This window comes from Protobothrops mucrosquamatus, unplaced genomic scaffold (assembly GCF_001527695.2).
Source record: "Protobothrops mucrosquamatus isolate PMUCROS unplaced genomic scaffold, P.Mucros_1.0 scaffold6160, whole genome shotgun sequence".
NCBI classification, from domain to species: domain Eukaryota; kingdom Metazoa; phylum Chordata; class Lepidosauria; order Squamata; family Viperidae; genus Protobothrops; species Protobothrops mucrosquamatus.
This window is the reverse complement of record NW_015391995.1, coordinates 3,941-16,774: the sequence shown is the minus strand read 5'-3', so window position 1 is coordinate 16,774 and position 12,834 is coordinate 3,941. Positions and strand designations below refer to the sequence as shown.

The 12,834-nt window shown below is 43.5% G+C and overlaps 1 protein-coding gene across 1 annotated transcript; it reads right to left on the bottom strand.

The window, feature by feature from the left end:
* Positions 1-169: 169 nt before the first annotated feature.
* On the bottom strand, positions 170-10,519 carry LOC107300116 (aromatase; the record flags this gene model as incomplete). Its single annotated transcript, XM_015829459.1, has 8 exons — positions 10,341-10,519; positions 7,725-7,875; positions 5,265-5,419; positions 4,278-4,454; positions 3,597-3,711; positions 1,995-2,109; positions 722-888; positions 170-218 (listed from the first exon to the last, which is right to left on the bottom strand). Coding segments are annotated over exons 1-8 (1,077 nt in total), but the record flags the coding sequence as incomplete, so codon positions are not given.
* Between the last annotated feature and the right edge of the window lie 2,315 nt (positions 10,520-12,834).

Genomic DNA, 12,834 nt, shown 5'->3' with positions numbered 1-12,834 from the left:
GCTCATGGTTGAACTTTGGGGAGTCCACTCCTTACTAGCACAGATGATGTTGGATAATGAAACATCTGGAAGAAAGAAAAACCAAGCTCAGAGAGGACCAAGGACTTCACAGTCTTTCTCCCTCCTCCTCCTCCTCCTCTTCCTCTTTCTCTTTCTCTTTCTCTTTCTCTTTCTCTTTCTCTTTCTCTTTCTCTTTCTCCTTCTCCTTCTCCTCCTTCCTCTTCCCCTCCTCCTCCTCCTCCTCCTCTTTGCAAACCCCCTCTCTTATGAGCACTGATGATGTTATCTGGTTGGGTAATGAAATGTCTGCAAGAAAGCCGCCAAGCTCAAAGAATGTCAGGGACCCACAGTTCAACCCTGAGCTACAAATAGTTATTTTATTTATTTTATTTTTTTATTTATTCAATTTTTATCCCGCCCTTCTCCTTACGGACTCAGGGCGGCTGACAGCCTTATAAAACAGATACAACAATAAATACCCAATTTAAAAATAGTCTCTTCTATTAATATCTGCACTGTTTTGGATATAGGCAAATTTATTTATTTATTAAAATTTGATGCTGCACAACTCCCCTGGAAGGTGACTCAGCAGCTTACAAGTTATAAAACAAGTTAAAGAAAAATAATTAAAACATTGAACTACCCAGATTAAAACATTATTAAAATGGATGCTACTTAGAGTAGACATTTTTTTCCCTTGAAAGTGGGAGTCACTAGATACTTACCCATCACAGCTTCTATTTCCTTCATCATGGCCTCCTCCACTTGAGGATGCTCTGCAATCAGCACCAGCATGAAGAACAGCGTCACCGACAGTGTATCCGGGGCAGCAATGAGCATCTCCAGAACACACTGGTTCACGTTTTCGCCAGTCAGCTCACCACGATTCTGCAAAATCAAAGCAGACAGGCCCTGTCTGTCAGTCTCAAGTTTATTGGGACACTGGACTCCCATCAGTGCAATGTGGCACCACAACATTGGAAAGCCGAACCCAGTGGAGCAATTTGCCTTGCAAATGGAAACAATAGGCCAGAGATGTCCAATCTTGGCCACTTCAAGACTTGTGGACTTTAACTCCCAGAATTCCCCAGCCAGCCATGTCCAACCTTGGTCACTTCAAGACTTGTGGACCTTAACTCCCAGAATTCCCCAACCAGCCATGTCCAGTCTTGGTCACTTCAAGACTTGTGGACTTCAACTCCCAGAATTCCCTAGCCAGTCATGCTGGCTGGAGAATTCTGGAAGTTGAAATCCACAGGTCTTCAAGTAGCCAAGGTTGGGCACCTCTGCAATAGGCAGTCTCTGATTCAGTGATGGTACCTCCAGTTAAAAGAATGAAGTAGCAGATCGTACGGAAATAGTTCCACTTAATCTATGCAGGCAATACTGAAGACAGGGTAGTCCTCAAGTTACAACAGTAATGGAGCTTGCCCATCACAGCCTTAACTCATGATGGTTGTAAAACTGAATTTTATAATCCTTTTGGCATCATTGTTAATGGGCACCACAGCTACTCAGCGAATCTGGAATGTGAAGTAAACCAAGGGTTTGTCATGGGTGTAATTTTGCTAAAAGCTAGGGGCAAATGCCAGTTTGGGGCAAAAGTGTCATAAAAAGCAGTCACATGCAAACAACCATAAACTGCAAACAACCATAAACGCAGCCAGGTTGCTGAAGACCTGAAGTGCGGTCACATGGCCTTGGGAACCATTGGAACTTCAAATCCAGGTTGTAAGCACCCCGGTCCCCCCAAGGTAGGTCTGTCAGAGCTTCAAATGGTTGCTAAGCAACCGGTCACAAGTTGAGGACCCCCTGTTGATGGTCTTTGCCTTCTATAAAAGATCAATTTTCTTCCTGATTTCTGTTATGCTGGAAAGCAAGAAGGTGCTACCCGGATTTGTTGTTAATTGTGAAGTTGTGTCCGACCCATTGCAACCCCATGGACAACGTTCCTCCAGGTCTTCCTGTCCTCTACCATCTGCTATCCGGATTACCTGAGCGAAAATCAGCTCTGAAGCAAAATCCATATGTTCCTCCAGCTTATCGGTGGTGGAGAGCTTCTGTCGCTTCTGCTCAATTAAGCTTTCGATGCTTTCTTTCAGGTCTTTCCTGAAAAAGGAGAAATCCTCCTCTTAGTTCATCCCTAAACATCGTTAAGTGCCCTGCTTCATCGCTTCGTCCAGTTAGGAGGCCATATTTTGGAGAAATAGGCCCGGGAATATATATATTTTATGGATATTTTCCTTCCTGAATTCACAAGTGAACACTGAAACAGGCCAAAATGAAATAATACGTTGTGAGCCTAAGAACGTGAATGAAATCGGTCCCAGCAGGGTTGTTCCCAAAGGCGCTTTTGCAAAAGGCAACTGGTTTTTTTTTTTTCCCTTGAGGAAGAAGAACAAAATGTTTCCTCCAAGGAACTTTATCAGAATAATCCTGAAGGCAAGAGAATGCTAACAACCAGATGACCACAAAGAAATACAATCCTTCCATCTCCCTACCACCACCGGATCTCAACTGTCATAATAATAATAATAATAATAATAATAATAATAATAATAATAATAATAATAATAATAATAATAATAATAATAATAATAATAATAATAATAGTAGTAGTAGTAGTAGTAGTAGTAGTAGTAGTAGTAATAATAATAATAATAATAATAATAATAATAATAATAATAATAATACAGTTGGAAGGGACCTTGGAGGTCATCTAGTCCAACCCCTGCTCAGGCAGGAAACCCTATACCATTTCAGACAAATGGCTGTCTAGTCTCTTTTTAAAAACTTCCAGTGTTGGAGCACCACCAGTCGCCTAGCAAGGTGTCAAAAACTTGATGACCCCCCCCCCAAAAAGGAAAAAAGTGATAAAGTACAGGTAGTCCTCGACTTACAACAGTTCGCTTAGTGACTGTTCGAAATTACAACGGCACTGAAAAAAGTGCCCCCCAAGCCACAGCCGAGCAAGACACCTGCCTGCCCGCCCGGCTGCACTCTTCCTCCTGTCTGAGGTTTTCATTGTGAGCATTTCTGTTGAGGATTGGCAGCGGGGATGGGGTGGGGGGATATTTGGTTTTTTATTCCCCCCCCGTCTGCTGGGTGGTTGCAGCATGTTTTGGTCACTTCACATGACCCTGGGATACTGTGACCGTCATAAATATGAATCAGTTGCCAAGCATCTGAATGTAAATCACAAGACCTGGAGATGCTGCAACATTCCAGCTGATCGGCGCTTCTTCTGGGCTCAGCAGAAGCGCCAGGTTCAGCGCTGAGCTCCAGCTGGAGCATGTCGCTGATCCTGGCGCTTCCACTAGCCCTGACAGTCCCAAAGAAGCACCGATCAGCTGGAAAGCGGCACTAATCCTGGCGCTTCCGCTGAGCCCTGACAGCCCTGCAGCTCCAACCATCTCTGGCTCAGGCTTGTGCGGTGCTGCCACCGGTTCAGCTCATTCCCCTCCCCTGCTACCACTTTTCTAGGATGGTCGCATACCACCTGCCAGGTGCCAATGTACCACAGGTGGTACCCGTACCACTGGTTGAAAAGCCCTGCTATAGACAGCCTGATCCACAACTGTATGAATGCTACTTACGCAGACTTCTCGTACTTCTTGTAGAACCAGGAGAACTTAAAGAAAATGTCAGGTTTCAGGAGAAGAGCTTGCCAGGCGTCAAAGTAGTTCTGGATTTTCAGCACAATGGCATGTTCTGAAAGCACAAGAATGAGATAGGCTGAGTCCAGGTTATAAATCCACATTTGAAAAGGAACAGCAATGTTATGGGCTGTACGAGTCATATCTGTACTGATGGGCTCCAGATTTTACTTTTTTGTCCATCATGATATTGTTGTTGCCAATCCTGGCCATCTTTGCCAGGGTTTGCAAAGGGACCCAATGCTAGAAAAGTCTCTTGGAGGCCAGAAGCTACCTCAGGAACAGCCACCATCCCGTCCTAAAAGAGGATTCCTTTTATTCCTCCTCCCATCCATTTTTTGACCCTCCCAACAAGCATCCTGCCTTCACTGCATGCTCAATGAATGTTCTGGTGCCATTGTCTTCTTCGGTTTTCTCTAAAGAAGCATTCATGTTTACTTCGGAAGACCAAGAATTATATTATTATTATTATTATTATTATTATTATTATTATTATTATTATTATTATTATTATTATTATTATTATTATTATTATTATTATTATTATTATTGTTTATATTTATATCCCGCCCTTCTCCCTGCGGACTCAGGGCGGCTAACAACCAGATATATATATATTACCATCAAGAGGGATGCCAAGAAAAAGCTTGTTTGAAGTGTCAAGCATGATGCGTCTCATAAGATTCAGGGTGTTGACATGTTCCAACTCGGTGGTCTCTTTCTCCAACTGGTCAAGGTGTACAACTGCTGATTCAACGCAGATGGCTATCATCCGTACAAGACCCGGTCCAGAAAGGGCTGAAATTTTTACAAATGTCTTGATTATATTTCCCTCTCTAGCTTTCTATTTATAGAAAGATAGATTTGTTGCATATCGTTTGGTCTTAACTAGCACCCAACAGGCCACAATACATTGCTGCCTGAGTTAGGAAAAAGGACATATTGTCATCCCTAATAAAATTATATTCTTATGCAATAGTTTTAAATCAAAACTAATAAAACAGGCATCTTTGAGGGTTACTTGGTGCTCTCTGAGCTTGGTTATTTTCTTGTAGGCATCTCATTATCCAGCTAGATAGCATCATCAGTGCTAGAAGAGAGTGGGGTTTATGCTAATCTTTCTAGCACTGATGATATTACCTAGTTGGGTAATGAAACGTCTGCAAGAAAACAACCAAGCTCAGAGAGCACCAAGGACCCCACAGTTCAACCCTCAGCTACAAATATTCTCTTCTATTCATACAAACATGCCTACTTACAAACATGCCAACTAATGATCATCTAACTATATATCTTTGCTTCAAATATAAGAAGAAAGGAAAACTATGATGACCTATTTAGTGCCATAAAGACCTGTATTATGCTTGAATTGGTGACTTTTCATCCCTTCCTTATATAAAAAAAAAAATAATAGATTTTGTCCAGCTCTAACTTGATGGCTATCTCATTTTACCTAATGGTAAAACTAACCAGGCTCCAAAATTTATCCACCAGGTGTCCTTTAACCGTATAATATTCTTTCTCTTTCTCATTCTCCTTATATACTTCAGTTCAAAAACAGAGCCAAAGGCAGAGTCACAGCGGGAAGACCCAACTGGGTATATTTACCCTTTGTGAAAAATGGACGGATCTCTTTCCAGAGAGTCGGGTTATTGTTAAAGATGATGCCGTTTTCATGCATGCCAATGCACTGCAATCCAGGCTTGCTGCCAAAGCGAGAACTGTAATGTCCATGTTTCATGACGTGGAACATGCTTGACGATCTAGAAGAGGTAGAAGAGGAAGACATTTCATCAAGAGGTCTCGTCTGTTTGCCCAGGGTTTCACACCCCCCCCCCCGAGGTAAACCAGGCGCTCATAACTGAAACAGATCCACGGGGGGGGGGGGATTATCCAAAATGTTGCCCATGGTTAAATTTATGCCGTACTTAGCATCGAGATCTCAAATAATAGAAGAGAATGGGCAAGCTTGCAAGAATTCTCCTCCCAAAGGCTATGCAGCCTTACTTGAACGGACTGGATTTTCTCCGGCAGCATAATATAAAACACACATATCAAGCTCCACCGACATTCCAGCCCAGCGTCTGGGAGAAAAGTCAGGTCTTCAAGGGCTTTCAAAAGAGGGGGGGGGACATGATAGCAGTGTTCCAATATCTCAGGGGCTGCCCCAAAGAAGAGGCAGTCAAGCTATTCTCCAAAGCGCCTGAAGGCAGGAGAAGAAGCAATGGATGGAAACTAATCAAGGGGAGAAGCAACCTAGAACTAAGGATAAACTTCCTGACAATTAGAACAATTAACCAGTGGAACAACCTGCTTCCAGAAGCGGTGAATGCTCCAACACTGGAAGTTTTTAAGAAGAGACTGGACAGCCATTTGTCCGAAATGGGATAGGGTTTCCTGCCTGAGCAGGGGGTTGGACTAGATGACCTCCAAGATCCCTTCCAACTTTTTATTATTATTATTATTATTATTATTATTATTATTATTATTATTATTATTATTATTATTATTATTATTATTATTATTATTATTTTCTTCTTTTAAAAGCTGTTAGTTTCATACTGTTTGAAATCAAATAGCTGGGGTGATTATTATTATTATTATTATTATTATTATCATCATCATCATCATCATCATCATCATCATCATCATCATCATCATCATTATTATCATCATCATCAGCAGGACCTGAGGGTCATCTTGTTCAAGAGGGCCGGTGCCACCGTGGAGAAGTTATACCTCCCAAGTCCTACCTAAGTGGGATAGCAATAGACTTATATACCGCTTCATCGTGCTTTACAGCACTCTCTGGGCGATTTACACAGTCAGCATATTGCCCCCAATAATTTAGGTCCTCATTTTACCAACCCTGAAAGGATGGAAGGCTGAGTCAACCTCGATTCCTGTCAGTGTCGAACTCCAGGCTGTGGGCAGAGTTAGCTTGAAAATACTGCATTCAAACCACTGTGTCGTTACAGATTCCTCTATAGACCCCGAGCATGCCCACACTGCCAGACCTTGTGAGAAGGGCAGAAACTTCCAGAAGTAGGTGCTCCTACAAGTTAGTTGCCCCCATGCCATGTAGGGCTTTAGATGCGACAACTGGAACCTCAAATTGCAACCAAACGCTTACCCAGAGCCAATTCAGGTCTGTTTTTTTTAAAAATTCTTTTCAAGGGCAACCTTGAAAAAGCACATTGTGATATTCCAACTAGGATATCTACCTCCCAATCTAGGAATGGTCCACACGATGGATTTTGGCAAGGGCCTCTTGGCTAGCGCTGCCACCCACTCCCTTCTCCAATTTGCATGGATTTTCACAGTCCACCAAGAATAGGTAATGGAGAAGTTAATGAAAGTGGTAATATATCTGACTATTTTGCCGTGCTCAGATGAGCTAGAAAATTGGCTTCTTGGCATCTGTGTCTGGACGGCTGCAGGCAGCCTTCAAAACTGAATCTATAGAGGGCGATAGAAGCTTAAAAATGTCAGTGCCATCATTTAAAGAGAAAACAAAAACCAGCAGTTAAGTTGAAGGAGGAAAAAATTAAGGGATGAACATCTCAGGGGCTGCCCCAAAGAAGAGGCAGTCAAGCTATTCTCCAAAGTGCCTGAAGGCAGGACAAGAAGCAATGGATGGAAACTCATCAAGGAGAGAAGCAACCTAGAACTAAGGAGAAACTTTCTGACAGTGAGAACAATTAACCAGTGGAACAACCTGCCTCCAGAAGCGGTGAATGCTCCAACACTGGAAGTTTTTAAGAAGAAACTGGACAGCCATTTGTCCGAAATGGTATAGGGTTTCCTGCCTGAGCAGGGGGTTGGACTAGATGACCTCCAAGGTCCCTTCCAACTTTCTTATTATTATTATTATTATTATTATTATTATTATTATTATTATTATTATTATTATTATTATTATTATTATTATTATTATTTCAATTCTACAGGTTTAATCCTACAATTAGCTCAATCAAGAGCAAGGTAAGGACCTAAGCTGAAGGATCTCACAGGCTTTATCGCTCAGCTGTCCCGTTGGCCCCATGTTAATAGAGAACAAAGATTTACTTGCTAATGATGAGCGTCTCTTCTCCATTGATCCAGACTCTCATGAACTCTCCATACATCTTGTTGTAATAATTGCAGGCGCTGCCCACTCCCATCCAGAGAAATCTCCCATGGGAAATAAGGGCGCCGAATCCCATACAGTAGCCAGGTCCTGAAAGGTAATAGGAGGCAGAGAAGGAAGGGAGGGGAGAGGAGAGGTGAGGAAGGAAGGGGAAAAAGAATGGAAGGAAAGGAAGGGAGGGAGGGAGAGAGGGAGAAAGAAAGAAAGAAATAGAGAAAAGGGAGGGATGGAGAGAGGGAGGGAAGGAAGGAAGCAAGCAAGCAAGCAAGGAAGAATAGAGGAAAGGGAGCAGGGGAGGAAGGTAGCAAGGAAGGAAGGAGGAGGGGAGAAGGAAGAAGGAAGGAAGAAAAGAAGGAAAAAAGGAAGGAAAGAAGAAAAAGAGGGAAAGAAGAAAGGAAGGAAGGAAAAATAGAGAAAAGGGAGGGAGGAAAGGGAGAAAGGAAAAAGGAAAAAATAGAGAAAAGGAGGAAGCGAGGGAGGGAGGGAGGAAAGAAAGAAAGAAAGAAGGAATTTTATCAGCAATAAACAAGACTTTAATCATGTACCCTGTGTTCACCCATCTTGCTGAAACATGAGACGTTTAACCAGGGTTTACAGAATAAACCACCTCTTACCAGATTCCCACAAAAACAATAAGCCAGAAAATATGATTTATTAACTGAAATGGATGAGGTCACACCATGCTAAGCCACAAATTAACAAACCATATTAATGCTTATAACGTTGTCTAATTTACAGACATGGCTGAGTTGAAATATAAATGAGGGGTAGGCGTGGGGAACCTATGATTTCTAAATATTGGCAATTAACAGCTTCTGATGACTTCACCAAGTGGACCAATGGTTAAAGACGCCTGGAGCAGGGGTCCCATATGGCAGGGGTCCCAAACCCCCACCTTGTGGCCACTACCAGACCATGACCTATTCGGAACCGGGCCAAGCGAGTGGCTGGCTGGTGCGTATGTGCATGCAGCTCAACTTGCATGAGTGGTGGGCTGGAGAACAGTTCCATGTGTGCGCGTCTGCCTGCTGCTCGCACAAGTTAAGCTGTGCACGTGTGTGCCAGCCCATCTCTCACATAAGTCAGGCTGTGCGCACACACACACATGCACACCAGCCCGCTGCTCTCATGGCCCAGCTCCCCTCTCCCCCACCAGCCGGGCCACCAAGCCATAAAGGTTGGCGGCTGCTGCCCTATAGTTTGGCAAAAATGTCTTCCTTACTTAGATGAAGTTAAACTCTTCCTGCAGTGCATATATAATTCAGGCTGAAAAAGGACAACCAAACCCCCAAATCCTGGGTATCCCGGTATTTCTCAATCTTGAAGATGTGTGGACTCATCTCCCAGAATTCCCCAGCCAGCATGCTGGGAGTTGAAGTCCACACATCAAGTTATGCTGGCTGGAGAATTCTGGAATCCCACACCTCATCAAACTGCCAAGGCTGAAAAACACCAGAGTTCAGCTTACAAATTTGATTTAATCAGAGATGCCAAAACTAACAGTTTGTGCCAGATGCGACTGGCACGGTGGCCCAGGGTACTTCCTTCATCATTCAGTATGGCCAATGAGTCAATGGTCCTAGAATTTTGCTTGTGCAAAATAAAATATTTTTGAGACCAAGGCACTAATATCTGTGCTGAAACAGTGGGAATCCGTCTTCACATAAAGCCGTGTCTGTTCAACATAAAGGAGGGACACTTACCCCAAAACAAGCCCCATATTATTCAGTGGGACTTATTCCTGAGTAGACCCACATAAAACCAGTCGACATATTACTCACGCAAAGGGGGTGTAAGAATTGATAATGTATCATTGTAGGAGATTGGAGCTGCACAAAATGGGAAGTCTCATGTAAGATACAGGTTAGCATCAACCAAGCACAGACTGATTTGCCAATTTGATGTCCACATTTAAAGGACCAGATTACATTTGCTGTGCTAAGTCAGATGTTAAAAAACTCTTAAAAACTCTTAATGTTTTGAGCCCCCCAAAGAGGGATTCAAAATTATTTTGATCCCCTATTGAGAACAACAACAACAACAGAAAAAGCCGTAGCAACTTTATGGATTTAAGAAACAATCTCCTAAGAGATTGGATTTACACCTCATACGAAACTGTGATTGGTTTGGCCACAGCTGGTTGAAAAAGCTAGCATTAGCTGACTTCACAGAACATGCGGTACCACTAATCACGGTTTATAAAACACAAGGACTGGATTCCAACACCCGTCTAAGCCAAAACTTAATTGGTTGTAGGCCCCCAGCATCACTTGTACTCGTGAAGTGGGCAGCTTGATAATTTTTTAAAAACAAATAGAAAATAAAAAACACTCAACAAAGCAGATCCTCAGAGGTTCTCATGATAGGTCCAAGCTTTGGAAAGGGACATAAACCAAAATAAATAATAAAAGAGGTTGACTGAGTCACACCATCAGCCACCCTTTCTTAGTTCTTCCTTAAACAGGAACATTTTTACTTAGCCCAGATTTTGAAAAGGGAAACTTGGTGGACTAGAAGACCTCCAAGGTCCCTTCCAACTCTTGTTAAAAACCTACCTGGTATGGAAGATGTTTCTTCACAGGTCCAAATCAGGAAAAGGAATCCCATCAGGAGCAAGAGTGGTACAGTAGCTACTGTCGGGATGCTTTCAGAGACCACTTTGGTGATATTATAGTGCATCGGATTCAGGATTTCCAGAAGCATTTTGTCCACAAGCAATCTGTTGGGCTGTGGGTGGAAAAGCAGAGAAAACTTCTAAGTATGGAAGAGGCCGAGCAGCTCCACAAGTCAGCTTCCACCAATATCTGTCTACCCTATTGTTGATCCTGCCACTTAATGAACCTGCTCCACGATTCGCTTTGTTTTATAACAAGGGCAGACCTTCAGATTAGGCGACACAAGCAACGTCAAAACAAAGAGTAGTGAAGATTCACTGGTCCTACAAACCAAAACATTTCTGACCTTGGCACGGAGGGCCCAGGTTGCTTTGCAAAAACTTCATGCCGGTGGAGTGTTCCTATCTCCCCCATTAACCTTGAATTGTCGTCATAAGGTAGACCTGGGAGATGGGGCTAAGGTTGTCATCAAAGCAAAAGAAATTAAAGTCGATGGTGAGCTGAAACCCCGACTCCGTCTTTTAGACCAGTTACTTTGAACATCTGTGGCTAGATTTTTGGAGAATGTCCTTGGATTTCTGAGACAGTCTGTTTCCAAGTCCATCTTCTGGGTGAGAAATACGGTAGACAGGATTAGTTACTCTAAGGCAGGGCTTTTCAACCTTTTCACCCATTGTGCCACTTTTAGGATATGGCAATATCCGAGTACCACCAGTCGCCTAGCAAAGTGTCAAAAACTTGATGACCAAAAAAAAAAAAAGGAAAAAAGTGATGAAGTACAGGTAGTCCTTGACTTACAACAGTTCGCTTAGTGACTGTTCGAAGTTACAATGGCACTGAAAAAAGTGCCCCCCAAGCCACAGCCGAGCAAGACACCTGCCTGCCCGCCCGGCGGCGCTCTTCCTCCTGTCTGAGGTTTTCACTGTTGTGAGCATTTCTGTTGAGGATTGGCAGCAGGGGTGGGGTGGGGGGCATCTGCTGGGCATCTGCTGGGCATCTGCTGGGTGGTTGCAGCAGGTTTTGGTCACTTCACATGACTCTGGGACACTGTGACCGTCATAAATATGAATCAGTTGCCAAGCATCTGAATGTAAATCCCAAGACTCTGGAGATGCTGCAACATTCCAGCTGATCGGCACTTCTTCTGGGCTCAGCAGAAGCACCAGGATCAGTGCCGAGCTCCAGCTGATTGGTGCTTCTTCAGGGCTCAGCAAAAGCACCAGGATCAGTGCTGAGCTCCAGCTGGAGCCTGGCGCTGATCCTGGCGCTTCCGCCAAGCCCTGGCAGCCCTGCAGCTCCAGCCATCTCTCGCTCAGGCTTGTGCGGTGCTGCCACCGGTTCAGCTCATTCCCCTCCCCCACTACCACTTTTCTAGGATGGTCGCATACCACCTGCCAGGTGCCAATGTACCACAGGTGGTACCCGTACCACTGGTTGAAAAGCCCTGCTCTAAGGCACTTCTTTGTAGCTTTTGCTCCGAAACTTAATTTATGGGGTAATTTGGATGGAAAGGAAGGCATGGAAAAAGGCTAGCTTAGATGCAGAATTTGTTCTTGCTCACGGAACAGGCTTCTGTTCATGTTATGTTTCCCCTCTTCTGTTAAAAGAAAGGGGAAGAGAAACATTCGTGATCACTTCTCCATAAATTAGATTTGCTAATTTCAAGAAATGTCATAGTCCGTTTCTAAGTTGTTGTTTTTTTTAAAATAAAAACTATAACAGTTCTCTAACCTGATGCCCTTAAATAGGTCCATTTTGGCTCCCAAAACCGACAACCTACCGTTAGATATAGGAGATTGTAAACATTAATGTTGCTATGGTCTTTCTTATCCTTTGATCTATGGCCCTAATTATCAGTGGAGAAGGAATCAAATTCTCCGACCATTTCACTGCTTCAGGAATGTCTGCAATGCAGGGCAGCAGCCAAGGGCACATCCCAAGAAAAATACACAAGAAACAGACACTGGCAAGCGTGTACATGATGCCTGGTGATGAAACAGAGAAACGACTCTGGCTGGGTGTGCTTCAGACAAGCAAAATCATCCGTGTTTGGCTTGGAGAAAGTTTCAATTGCTGGTTATTTATTTTATCACTCTGGCTTTTGAGTTGCGAGAAAGGCAATTCCAAAGAACGTTTATGACAGAAAAATGAATGAAAGGTTATGGAATGATATAATCGAAAGTGGCGCATGAGGTGTGCCGATGCTACAAGAGAGACCTAGCTCATACAACTTGCTGAACCTCAAGAACAAGGACGATGGGATGCTTTTAAGGCTCAGCCTGAACGGATGAAACTCATTATATGTTGATAAGATCCAAGGGGTTGGACTTTCAACCAGTGGTATGGGTACCACCTGTGGTACATTGGCACCTGGCAGGTGGTACGCGACCATCCTAGAAAAGTGGTAGCGGGCGAGGGGAATGAGCTGAACCGG